The sequence below is a fragment of the Artemia sp. Qi Xiang Cuo genome, chromosome 6 (assembly GCF_049724085.1).
Source record: "Artemia sp. Qi Xiang Cuo chromosome 6, ASM4972408v1, whole genome shotgun sequence".
NCBI lineage: Eukaryota > Metazoa > Arthropoda > Branchiopoda > Anostraca > Artemiidae > Artemia > Artemia sp. Qi Xiang Cuo.
The window spans coordinates 36,613,463-36,626,491 of record NC_142799.1 but is presented as its reverse complement, the minus strand read 5'-3'; the positions used below and the strand labels follow the sequence as shown (position 1 = coordinate 36,626,491).

The 13,029-nt window shown below is 32.9% G+C and overlaps 1 protein-coding gene and 1 long non-coding RNA gene across 5 annotated transcripts in view; one reads left to right on the top strand and one right to left on the bottom strand.

Annotated features, from left to right (window-relative positions):
* LOC148951185 (uncharacterized) overlaps positions 1-13,029 on the bottom strand; it is a 101,245-nt gene that overhangs the window by 71,087 nt on the left and 17,129 nt on the right. The gene's annotated exons all lie outside the window — the stretch shown is intronic.
* The window catches only part of trh (PAS domain-containing protein trachealess), a 263,522-nt gene that overhangs the window by 241,717 nt on the left and 8,776 nt on the right, over positions 1-13,029 (top strand). For all 4 annotated transcript variants that reach the window (XM_089090701.1, XM_089090700.1, XM_089090702.1 and 1 more), the window contains 4 exons: positions 5,386-5,513; positions 7,924-8,123; positions 9,757-10,011; positions 11,497-11,606. In XM_089090701.1, coding sequence (XP_088946827.1) covers positions 5,386-5,513; positions 7,924-8,123; positions 9,757-10,011; positions 11,497-11,606 — 693 coding nt within the window. The remainder of the gene's footprint in view (positions 1-5,385; positions 5,514-7,923; positions 8,124-9,756; positions 10,012-11,496; positions 11,607-13,029) is intronic.

The window sequence follows — 13,029 nt, the reverse complement described above, 5'->3', positions numbered from 1 at the left end:
TAGCAAGTTTTGCTTAATACTAACAAATCTTCGTATCGAAGTAACAACTTTTTCTTAATACTAATAAACTTTTACTTAACACTATCAAATTTCTCTTAGAAGTTACAGGTTTTTAACAAGTTTTCTTTCAAAGTTAGCTTTCACTACGTTTAAGTTAGGTTCATCTAACCTCCAAAACCATAGGTTAGGTTAGGTTAAGTATAAATAAATATTAATAAATAAATAGAAACATTTCTTCATAATTAAGTGGTTTCTCTACATTTAAGTTAGGTTCATATAACCTCCAAAACCATAGGTTAGGTTAGGTATGAATAAATATTAATAAATAAATAGAAACATTTCATCATGTTTAAGTTAGGTTAGGTTAGGTTAACTTATCATGAGCGCTCATGATAAGCCAACCTAGCCTAACTTAAACATGGTACAAAGTCGACCTGGGGGGATTTTCCGGCGAGTATGGTTAGGTTATGCTAGATTAAGTTAGGTTAAGTTAGGTTAAGTTAGGTTAAGTTAGGTTAGGTTAAGTTAGGTTAGGTTAGCCTACGTACGCGCGCGTACGTAGGCTAACCTAACCTAACTTAACCTAACCTAAATTAATCTAGCCTAACCTTACTCGCCGGAAAATCTAAGCTAAAGCTAAACTAAAACTCTAACTCCAACCTAAAACTATAAACTAAAACTAAGCTAAACTAGAACTTCAACAAAAACTCTAAGCTAAAAACTCTAAATTCTTAACTATAACTTAACTAAACTTCAACTCTAACTAAAACTCTATGCTAAGACTCAAAGCTAAAACTATAAACTAAAAATAAGCTAAACTAGAACTTCAACAAACTCTAAGCTAAAAACTCTAAGTTAAAACTCTAAACTCTTAACTAAAACTTAACAAAACCTCAACTCTAACTAAAACTCTAAGCCAAAACTCTAGACTAAAACTCTAAACTCTTAACTAAACTAAACTTCAAATCTAACTAAAACTATAAGCTAAGACTCTAAGCTAAAAACTCTAAACTCTTAACAATAACTAAACTAAACTTCAACTCTAACTAAAACTCTAAGCTAAAACTCTAAGCTAAAACTCTAATTATTAACTATAACTAAACTAAACTTCAACTCTAACTAAAACTCTAAGCTAAGACTCTAAGATAAAACTCTAAATTCTTAACTAAACTAAACTAAAACTCTAACAAAAAGTCTAAGTTAAGACTCTAAGCTCTTAACTATTAATAAACTAAACTTTAACTCTTGCTACAAGTTTCAGCTAAGACTCTAAGGTAAATCTCGAAAATCTTAACTAAAACTAAACTAAACTAGAACTCAAACAAAAATTCTAAGTTAAAACTCCAAGCTAAAACTCCAATCTCTTAACTATTACTAAACTAAACTTCAACTCTAGCTAAAACTCTAAGCTAAGACTCTAAGGTAAAACTCTAAACTCTTAACTAAAACTAAACTAAACTAGAACTTCAACAAAAACTCTAAGCTAAAAACACTAAACTCTTAAATATAACTTACATAAAATTCAACTCAAAATAAAACTGTAGTCTACTATTCAAATATAAAAATATAAAATAAAACTAGTATAAACCATAACTTCAACAAAAACTCTAATATAAGACTCTAAGCTAAAACTCTAAACTCTTGACTAAAACTTAAGTAAACTTCAACTCTAACTAAAACTCTAAGCTAACACTCTATACTAAACTCTAAACTCTTAACTAAACTAAACTTCAACTCTAACTAAAACTCTAAGCTAAGACTCTAAGCTAAAAACTCTAAACTCTTAACAATAACTAAACTAAACTTCAACTCTAACTAAAACTATAAGCTAAGACTCTAGGTTAAAACTCTAATTCTTAACTATTACTAAACTAAACTTCAACTCTAACTAAAACTCTAAGCTAAGACTCTAAGATAAAACTCTAAATTCTAAACTAAAACTAAACTAAACAAGGACTCTAACAAAAACTCTAAGTTAAGACTCTAAGATAAAACTATAAATTTTTAAATATTACTAAACGAAACTACAACTCTTGCTAAAACTTTAAGCAAAGACTCTAATCTAAAACTCGAAACTTTTAACTAAAACTAAACTAAACTAAAACTCAAACAAAAATTCTAAGTTAAGAATCCAAGCTAAAACTCCAAGCTCTTAACTATTAATAAACTAAACGTTAACTCTAGATACAAGTCTGAGCTAAGACTCTAAGTCAAAACTCTAAACTCTTAACTAAAACTAAACTAAACTAAAAATTCAACAAAAACTTTAAGCTAAAAACTCTAAACTCTTAACTAAAACTAAACTAAGCTAGAACTCTAACAAAAACTCTAAGCTGATATTGTAATCTAAGACTCTAAGGTAAAACTCTAAATTCTTAACTAAAACTAAACTAAACTAGAACTAAAACAAAAAGTCTAAGTTAAGACTCTAAGCTAAAACTATAATATATTAAATATTACTAAACTAAACGTCAACTCTAAATAAAACTCTGAGCTATCACTCTACGGTAAAATTCTAAAATCTTAATTAAAACTAAATTAAACCAGAACTTAATCAAAAGCTCTAAGCTAAAAACTCTCAACTCTTACCTATAACTAAACTAAACTAGAACTCTAACAAAAACTCTAAGCTAAGATTCTACGCTAAAACTCTAAACTCTTAACTAAAACTAAAGTAAACTAGAACTCTAAATAAAACTAAAATAAAACTATAATTAAAACTCTAAGATAAGACTATAAGATAAAACTCTAAACTCTTAACTATAAATAAAGTATACTAGAACTCTAACTAATAATAAAATCTAAGACTAAAAGGTAATACTATAAACTCTTAACTCTAACTAAACTAAACTAGAACTATAACTAAAACTTTAAGCTAACACTCTAAGCTAAAAAAACTAGAGACTCTAAAGTAAATCTTAACTAAAATATAACTCTTGCTAAAACTCTAAGCTAAGACTCTAAGGTAAAACTCTTAACTAAAACTAAACTAAACTAGAACTCTAACTAAAACTCTAAGCTATGACTCCAAGCTAAAACTCTAAACTCTTAACTATTACTAAACTTCAACTCTAACAAAAACTCTAAGCTAATACTCTAAGCTAAAACGCAATTCTTAACTAAAACTAAACTAAACTAAAACTCTAACAAAAAAGTCTAAGTTAAAACTCTAAGCTAAACCTCTAATCTCTTAACTATTAATAAACTAAAAGTTAACTCTATCTACAAGTCTAAGCTAAGACTCTAATGTAAAACTCTAAACTCTTAACTAAAACTAAACTAAACTAAAAATTCAACAAAAACTTTAAGCTAAAAACTCTAAACTCTTAACTAAAACTAAACTAAGCTAGAACTCTAACAAAAACTCTAAGCTAAGACTCTAAGCTAAAACTCGAAACTCTTAACTAAAACTAAATTAAACTAGAACTCTAACTAAAACCAAACTACAACTCTAACTAAAACTCTAAGCTAAGACTCTAAACTAAAACTCTAAACTCTTAACTATAACTAAACTTCAACTCTAACAAAAACTCTAAGCTAAGACTCTAAGGTAAAACTCTAAACTCTTAACTAAAACTAAACTAAATTAGAACTCTAACAAAAACTCTAGGCTAAGACTCTAAGGTATAACTTTAAACTCTTAACTATAACTAAACTAAACTTCAACTCTAAATAAAACTAAGCTAAGACACTTGGATAAAACTCAATACCAATGGTTTAAATAAAGAACCGATAAAATGTCGAATAATTTCTAAGTCTAAGAAATTCTGTCCAAAAAAACTTAAAAAAATTCAAAACAGGGAGGGAGGAAGGGAGGGGGCTCGGGGAGCCTTTGGGGCCCATTGTGGTTGGGGGGCTGGGGGGTTCCTTCGGGGTTGGGGTAGGGGGGTCGGGGTCCTTTAGGGTGGGGGTAGGGGGGTTGTGGGGGTAGGGGACCTCACAAGACTGTTCAAATGGAACTTGTGTATTATAACGACCAAAGAGTTTCACTTTCAAATCCTCTTCTAAATCATCTTCTAAAATGCTTCAATCAGTTTCGCTTAAATCATCTTCTAAAATGTCTCACAATGGTTTCGCCCAAATAATCCTTAAACGTAATTTCTGTGTGTTCCTTTTTTTTGGCATCCCTGCGCTGTCATATTTGAAAATCCTAGGAAACCCTTTCCCACGTTAATCTCTTCATCTAATAGATGTTTCTTGCTACACTATTAAGGTTTCGATAGAATATCAATTTATCCCTCTGACTTAAAGATCAAAGAAGCTGTATTTAAAAAAGGATTTTTCTATCTCTTTAGACTCTCGCATAATTCCAAGATAACAAGTGATGTTATATCTAATTCCTGACACTAAAGATCAATGAAGCCATATTTAAAAATAGAATATTAATTTTTCTCTCTGACCTAAAGATCGTTTATCCCTCAGACCTACGATCAAAGAAGCCATATTTGTTTCTTAATTCCCCTTTCGTAAATCAATAATTCCCCTTAGAAACAACAAATTAATTCCCCTTTTGTGAATCAATAATTCCTCTCGATTATGTAAATCAATTTCTCGGAAATTCTCTCCCCTCTATTATGCAAATCAAGTTCTCAGAAATTCACTTCCCCTAGATCAATACATTCCACACTGATTATGTATATCACCCCTTCGATTACGCAATCAATTTCTCGGAAATCTATTTCCCCTAGGGAGTCTATGCCCATATATGATGTGGGGTCAGAGTTAGACTCAATTGTAGATGGCAGCACGGTGTTCGTTCAGTATTCTATGCCCATATATGGTGCCCCGTCACGAGTTATAGATCAATACATTTCCCCCACCGTTAATGCGCATGTGCAAACTTCACTCCGGAGTCAATACACTTGAAAACAACAAATAAATCGACCTTGAAAAAGGGGGTCATTGACCCGTTCGTGGATCGATAATCCTTGAATAAATTATGTTCGTACAGCGTTAGACTAAATTGTAGATGGCAGCACGGTGTTCGTTCAGTATCAATTGGGCCATTCCTACTTACCTAGCAAAAGGGCAACGTATATGATATAATATTTTATGTTATATAAATATTATATTTTGGCCGCTATTTTATGTTTTCAATTTTCTTTCAGCATTTTAGTGATATCCCAAAGTCATAAGCAAATCGGAATTATTATTTGCTGAATCTATTAATATATGTTAAATAATGCATATCTGTAGATTAAACCAGAATTAAATTCATCATTATGGTGACCTCCCTCAGCAACTTAGTGTTCCACTGTCTCTTACCTTAGAATAAAATGATTATCATCTTCGTTATACAAATCATATTTAAATTCCTTTTACCTCATGTATATTAAACGATGAAAGATGATTAAAAAAGATTAATTTTTGCGTATGTATCAACAGGCACAGGGATGTCGAACATGTCCATATCAAAGGATGCAGATTATAAGGGTTTTGATAGAGCATTTTGTCTGAGGATGAAGTCAACTCTGACCAAACGAGGTTGTCATATGAAATCATCTGGGTACAGGGTGAGTATAATTGTAATGTTTAACCTAGGTCTATCACTTAATATGTTTCCGAGATCTTCTTGCCACGACAGTGGCTAACTAACAGTAGCGGTGGCTAAAAGGGCTGAAAGGTGACTCATATGCTCTTTAAATACACTTCAACTTTTGAAGTAGTCTACAGTAGCAGTCAGCAAGCCGTAGCTCCCGAGCCGTATGCGGCCCTTTTTTCCCTTAAAAGCGACCTTGGGGACAAATACCCACGAGTAGTTACGCCAAGGGTGAGCAGTTTCAACAGTGGGCTACGCGACAGAGACTTAAATGTTTCAACAAACTCTGTATGTTCTTGAACCTAAAAGAATGGCAGGAAGGCAAGAAATAAGGTGAATTTCATTTCATAAATTCTATCAAAGGAAAAGGACTTAAAATATTACATTATTATCTCGAGGAGGATCTACGATAATGCAAATCAACTTAACAGTCTGTACATAACATTGTATTTTAAGATGGTACTTCAGATTCTACGTTGCACTATTATGAGAAGAGTATTGCCAGTGCTAGAGGATTTTCTGGATGGAAGAGTTTTGCCCCCCCCCCACCCCATGTTTGCATTGTTGGTTTCATATTTCATGTTTTCTTTCGATTTCTGCATCTGTATCCCAAGGTATTCCTAAATGATCGCTTCCTGGGTTATTCTTGGGGGAAGGGGGCTGGGAGTGTCGCTTGTGTACAGTCATGATAGATAATACAAAACAAAACATTTGTGTCTCAGTGGATGGTCATGTTTTCAACCATCTATATTGGCATTTAATACTTGTTATTTTGTCACAGGTAAATTATAAGGAAGATCAAGGAAAATTGTCGGACAAAATATTGGGGCTTAAGGGAGGGGTACTAGCCTGAAGACTACAGCTTAGGCTACGCATTGGCGTGCCAAGGAGCATTACCCTTTGGTGTTCTCCTAATGTATAGTTTTTTTTTCTGTCCAGGGTGATACAGGTTTTTCCATATTTTGTTTTTTTCTACTCTGTAGGCAACAATAAAACTATGGTTTAGGCTTCAAAGTAGTTTAATGAAGGTTTTAAAATTGTAGTAAATTTTTACAAAATTGATAAATTGGAAATTAGTATAATCGTTGCTTTGTTCGTATTTATCTGTTTGGTGGATAAGTTTGCTGATTACTGATCTCTGAAAATGGCTATAAATTTGCTGGCGAAGGCTAACAAAGTTATCTTGCACCAAACATTAAGGATGTTACCGAATTTAAATTACATAAATGAAAAGAAATATGAAAGTTTCCAAGATTGTCGACTCATTCCTCATATATCACACATTTTTATTCTTTTTAATCACAATTATAAATTGAGGGACAGAAGGGAGAGGTTGAACTCATCCCGGATTCTGGATTGGGGGTAGTTTAATTTGGGCTGATTGTGCTCAAATCTATATGAATTTGCCGACCTTTCCCCCTTCCCTGTATTGTCTGCAAACTGATTTTGTATGTTTTTCATCTACGTTTGCATGATCTTGTAGAAAAAAAAATCGGCATAAAAGAGACCATTAGAATTGTAGAATCCCTTCTCTGGCCCCCAATCCACTCTGGTCACAACATCTTTTATTTAGAAAGTTATGTACTACTACTGGTCTTACTAGCTTTCTTTTAGTTTGTTTTGTGAAGAGAACTGTACAGTTAAAGAAGCATTAATTCAGCCAACAAAAAATAAAACGAGTTTAAAACTCCTTTTTTTAGCTCCTATGGGCAAAATTAGACTCCTATTTTAGATTCTTGACTGTCGGGGCTAGAGCTAAAAAAAGCTAGCTAAAAAAAAAGAATACAATTTAGGGTACCAACATAACGTCAACAGGAAAAAACTACGTGACCAATAACTATTCCAATATTACTTTGTCAGATTCAGCTTAGAATTCTTTACAAAACTTAAAGCGCTGAGAAGGATTCAACAAGGATGACGAGAGTTGGACCGTCCTTGTCGCTTTTCTTGCACATTTGTAGTTCACTCTCCGCAGTTTCTGTGGACCCGAATCTTCTACTTTGCGGTGTCAATAAACTGATCCTCTGTAAGGAGATTCACCGCCCCCCCCCCCCCTAACCTGGCCTAGCCTCAGCAATACATATAAGTATTGTTAAAGTCTCCTACTCGCCTCAGTCTTCTCAAATTTTGCGTGGTAAGCACGAATAGGTTTTATAATGTTTATTTGGAATAAAAATAGATTTATTATAGTCAGCATATAAATTTATTTCAGCTGTCAAACTAGTTGATGTCCGTTTTATCATTTTATGGTCTCAAGCCTGTATTTGTAGGCACGAAGGGATTTAAATTATTTAATTAGAACAAAGTTGACTCATTGATCCGAATTTTCGGAGTTCAAGTTGTTTAATAGTTATATTAATTAGCACCTATTTTATCATTTGAAGGTTGTTTTAATCGTTGGAAGAATGCGTGCTCAACAAACTGGTGCTACGTCATCTGACGGAACTAAATCATCCAAGCTTCTTGGACTGGTTGCTCTTGCTTTGGCACTACCCCCTCCAGCGGCTCATGAGCTAAAACTTGAGTCAGATATGTTCGTGATGAGACTGAACTTTGAGTTTAAAGTTGTGCATTGTGAACCAAGGTAAATTTTCTTCTTTTTTTAAAGAAAAGGTCAAACGAATTTAGTTTCTAAATGCGTAAGAAAATCGGATGGTTCACCAAAGATACTGTTTGAGTGCAGTGACGTCAATCGGCAGGGGTGGAGGGATTATGTTCCCCTCCATATTTTTTTATCCCACTCCCTATCCCAAGATTTTGAAAATGCTTTTTTGGGGGTTATTTCCATCAAAAAAGGGTATTTTCTGGTATTATTATTGGGAAAATTAAAAAACGAAAAATTACCAAAACCACCCCCCCCCCCCAATTAACCCAAATCAAGAACGGGTTCTTTATTTTGAAATATATGTTTTGCATCCTCCATAAATTTTTGTGAATTGATATCACTGTTAGACTAAAAAGTGTCTGAAATATATTGTTGCCGTGGCGATTTAAAAGAAGGTTAGCCAAAGAATGTGAACTTGCAGAAGAGCAAAAAACTGAAAAGAGTTCAGGATTTTCTAACTGTTATAAATAGTTTTATCTTAACAAAGGATTTTTATGCCAGACCTTCATGACTACTAAAAATGTTGGGTATAACCGAATATATTTGTTTCCTTGGAATTTTGCAAAGGACAGAAAGAAAGGTAACTTATTTTGTAATAGTTAGAACTTCCCAGTACCTATAGAAGCTTGAAGGATATCGGAACAGGATAAATTTAAAGAGTATTTAGCGTACTCAGTTGAGGAGGTACTGGTTAAATATTTCAAAAGAATGCACATCATGGCCTGCGAGTAACCAAAAGTGATTTGGTCAGAATTACAACTTACTGAACATTTTGTAAGCAAATGGAAGTCTAAATAATAGGAGATCTTTACCGGAATTCATTTTTTTATTTAAGACGTTCAAACATACAATATAAACAATTAGAACAACTAAAAAACGCAACATGGGCCATTGAAGTTAAGAGAAGAAACTTACATCGCCGTTTTTTCACTTCCACAATTAATTATGTATTTTTCAACCGAAAAAAAAAAAAAAAAAAAAAAAAAAAAAAAAAAAAACGGGCTTAGGCTACATATAAAAAATGTTTAAACTGAAAACAACAAAAAATAAGAAAACTAAAAATAGAAACATGATGAAAGGATATTTTTTTGGCAAAATTCAAAGGTGTAATTTAAGTATAGAGTTATTATTATACAACTCAATGAAAAACATAAAATAAATTAAAAAAAGAACAAACTTACTTTTCAACATGATTGATAATATTTTTCTTCGTTTTTTAAATGAATTTAGTTCATATTTTTTTTTTAGCGTTTCGCTGTTCTTTTCTCTTTTTAAAATCTTCTTTTTCTTTTGTTCTATACAAGGAAATATTCGCGGTATATTTTCTTTTTCGAACTTCTCTTAGTTTTAATTTCATTTCTTTTCTTATTTCTGTATTTTTCGAGTTATGACATGGTCTTCCAGTTTGGCTTAAAATCTTTCATTGTAAGATTTTCTCTCGAAAACTGTAATTGTCTAGCTTGGCCTAGACACGCAAAAAAAAAAAACACTAAAAAAAGCACACATACACAAAAACAGAAACAAACGTATCACTTTTTTTGCTACTTTAGAAATTATCACTTTACTTTAGCATTCATATCTTTCCCTCTTATCAACTGTTCGTCTCTTTTAGGATCTCAGATTTGATGGAGTTTACTTCTGAAGAATTGACAGGAAAGAGTTTATATAGTTTTAGCCATGGAGAAGATTTAGAAAAGCTAAGAAGATGTCACTGTGATCTCATCAATAAAGGACAGGCCATGAGTGGGTGTCTGCGAATGTTAAACCGGCATGGTGGATTTTCATGGGTCCAGCTATGTGCAACTGTTGTTTGTTCGTCCAAAAACTCAGAAGAGCAAAGTATAGTCTGTGTTACCTACGTCCTTAGGTGAGATACTATATTTAACTTCGGAACGATGTCTAATAAGACACCCAAGGTCTAAGAAATAGTATGCTTCTTTAAAATTGCAGTTAAAACACCAATAAATCAATTACATTAAAAAGAAAAACTCAAAGAAAAAACGCAAAAGGAAGAAGAGCTTATCCTTCAGTTGGTCTAAATGCACAGTAACTGATATTCTACTCGACAATTTCAATATGGTTAGTATTACTAGTATTAAAAAAAGGAAAAAAGATTGATTTAAACAAAAGCTTTAAAAATGCTAAGAAAACCCGAGGATCTGAGCCATTTAGAATAGAAAATGTTTATTTACTATATCTTTCAGCTGACATGAGCGTATCAACGGTAAAGAAATGAAATGAACTGTGTAAGTATGTACAAAGAACTGCTTCAATAAAAATTCAAAGTAGCAAGTGTTAAAGAAATGAAATAAATTGTGTAAAAATGTACAAAGAACAGCTTCAATAAAAATCCAAAGTATCAAGTTTTAAAGAAAAAGTAGACACAAAGGCCGAACGTGTAAAATTTTTCTAGGGAACTTATCTAGGTTAACGTGCTAACGGGCAGCAAAGGGTGGGGAACGTCTATTAACGCTTATTGCAGACTACCATAATATTATAAATCTAATCGGACTATATTCAAGAAGTAAGTTAAAGCACTGCACTCAAGAAATAAGTGTTAAAGAAATGAAACTGTGTTAGGATGTACAAAGAACAAACAGCTTCAATAAAAATCCAAAGTAGCAAGTACTATTTCAAGGTAAACACAGTATTTTTTTTATTTTATTGAAAAGGTCGAGTAATCAACCAACGGTTAATGTGACGAATAAAATATAGCACAAAAGAATTACGATATGTTTCTGTTGCCCCAATAAAATTCTTTCGAAGCAAAAGTCTACCAACATTTCTTTTTCGTTATTATGGTAAGGTAGTTAGTTGCCAAGTTGTGCTGGTAGGGACAAAGAATATAACAGTGAAAATCGGACTGTAGGCATATCACTCCAAATTACATTTAAAGTTTAAGAACCATTTAACGTAAACAAAGAAATTACGTGTATAATATTAAAGTTCATCCCGAATTTTTAACCTTAAATTTTGAAATATATGGAATAAGTTCTTTTACGTGACTATTACAAAGGCACTAGGAATCTCTAAATGGGTACCTGGAGAAATCTAGAAAAGTTAAACAAGAATAGTCTGCAAAAGCACAGATTGGCTGCCCCCCCCCCCCCTCATTGAACTTTCTGGATCCAGTGCCGTATTCTTTACCTTATCTTACCATTAGGAAAAACATAAAAAAAGAAAGAAAAACAGGGACAAATGTCACCACGCAATCGAATCCTGATTGATTAAACATATAGGTGCAGAGCTGTGTGACAGTTAGACATTAAGTTGACCTTTCAAGCTTGGTTTTATTGCTTCACTTTATTGCAAAGAAAGTTCTAATTTTAAAGTTATACATTTTTCTTTTTAGTCGAACTGACTATGGAGGCTTTCCAATGGACACATCCCAGTTAGAGACAGATATCAAGGCAACAGATATCAAAGTCGAAACACCTATATCTGAAACATCAGCACCCACTGGTTAGTATTAAGGATTAATAATATAGATAAAAAAACTGTAAAAATAAATAAATAAAACCGTCCCTACAACATGGAAAATGTTGTAAATTCCAGGGCAAGTCTTGCAATCTTGAAATTTCGAGTGGAGGTCCGGCCCAAAGCTCCCATCTGCGAGCATATCTTTATAGAAGATGACTTCATGACTTGACTATTAAGGCTCTAAGATGTCATGCTCTAAGGCACCATATGACAAACACCATATGACAAGGTGCCACACTCTAAAACACCATACGACATACTCTAACGCGCACATCCTATAAACTTGTGCTGCACTTCCAAGGAAGAGCTAGGCATAGTAATAGTATTAACAAAATGGATTATTGAAGTACCACGCTTTTGTTTATATATAAGCCCTTTCCAGATTGGACAGCGTCCGACCGTAGTCGTGAAAGCGATCACAAACCCCACTGAAACGTAAACTGCCCTGACTTTGAGCTAGGAATTTCATCTAATAACAGAAAAAGTATTTAAATATTTTCATCTTTGTAAGACTATAATATTCCTAGCTATTTAACTTTTGCTGTAATTTCCGATTTCCTTCATAATACGCCACAAACCATCAAAGTTAGATTAATCTAACTAAATATTAGATTAATCTGGATAGTTATTGACATCGCGCTGATAATTCTGGATAGTTATTGACATCGCGCTGATAAATTCAAAGCTTGAAATGGTAGTATAAAAATATCTTATTTTGGACAGCGTTTTAGAGAAAAAAAGAATCAAAGAAATTGGTGAAACGAACTGTAAGTTCAGAGCGACTCTTGTCAATAGAGATCAAAACACTAAAACACGTAATCTGTTGTTTTGCATTTTTCGAAGAACGATTGTCTTTTTTTTTTCTTTTTTGTTTCCCTAAGAGTCAGGGCATCGAATAAGTGATTGGTTCTCATTGGAACGGTTTAATTGGTTCTCATTGGAACGGAAATCGGAAGTCTTAGTGCCCTTTATAAGCAACAAAGACATCATACAACGGAGTACCAATCTCTGTTATTTTGTGTCACAAAACACAAGTTCGACCCCAGTAGGGTCAAAAGGCTATCTACTGAAAATTTTTAATTAGCCAATCGGCTTAGACCTTCTGAGAAGCCAATTTTTAAATCTACCGGTTTCAGTTGATATACTCCTATACCGTGCGTGTTTGTCCCTAATTCGAATGCATGTCAAATGAAGTCGCAAAAAGTGCAATTTTAGGAGGAAATTTTCAATTTTCTTTGATAGGTCGTTCAGTTAGAGATGAGGGGACTTAACCCCTGGCCCGGCTTTATTTGCAAAACAATATATGGACTAAATGAATTTGACAATAATTGAAACGCTGTGAATAGTAAAAGCTCCCTTGTTATTGTGTATTAAATAAAGAGCAAGTATTTTCAAATGAAATAGA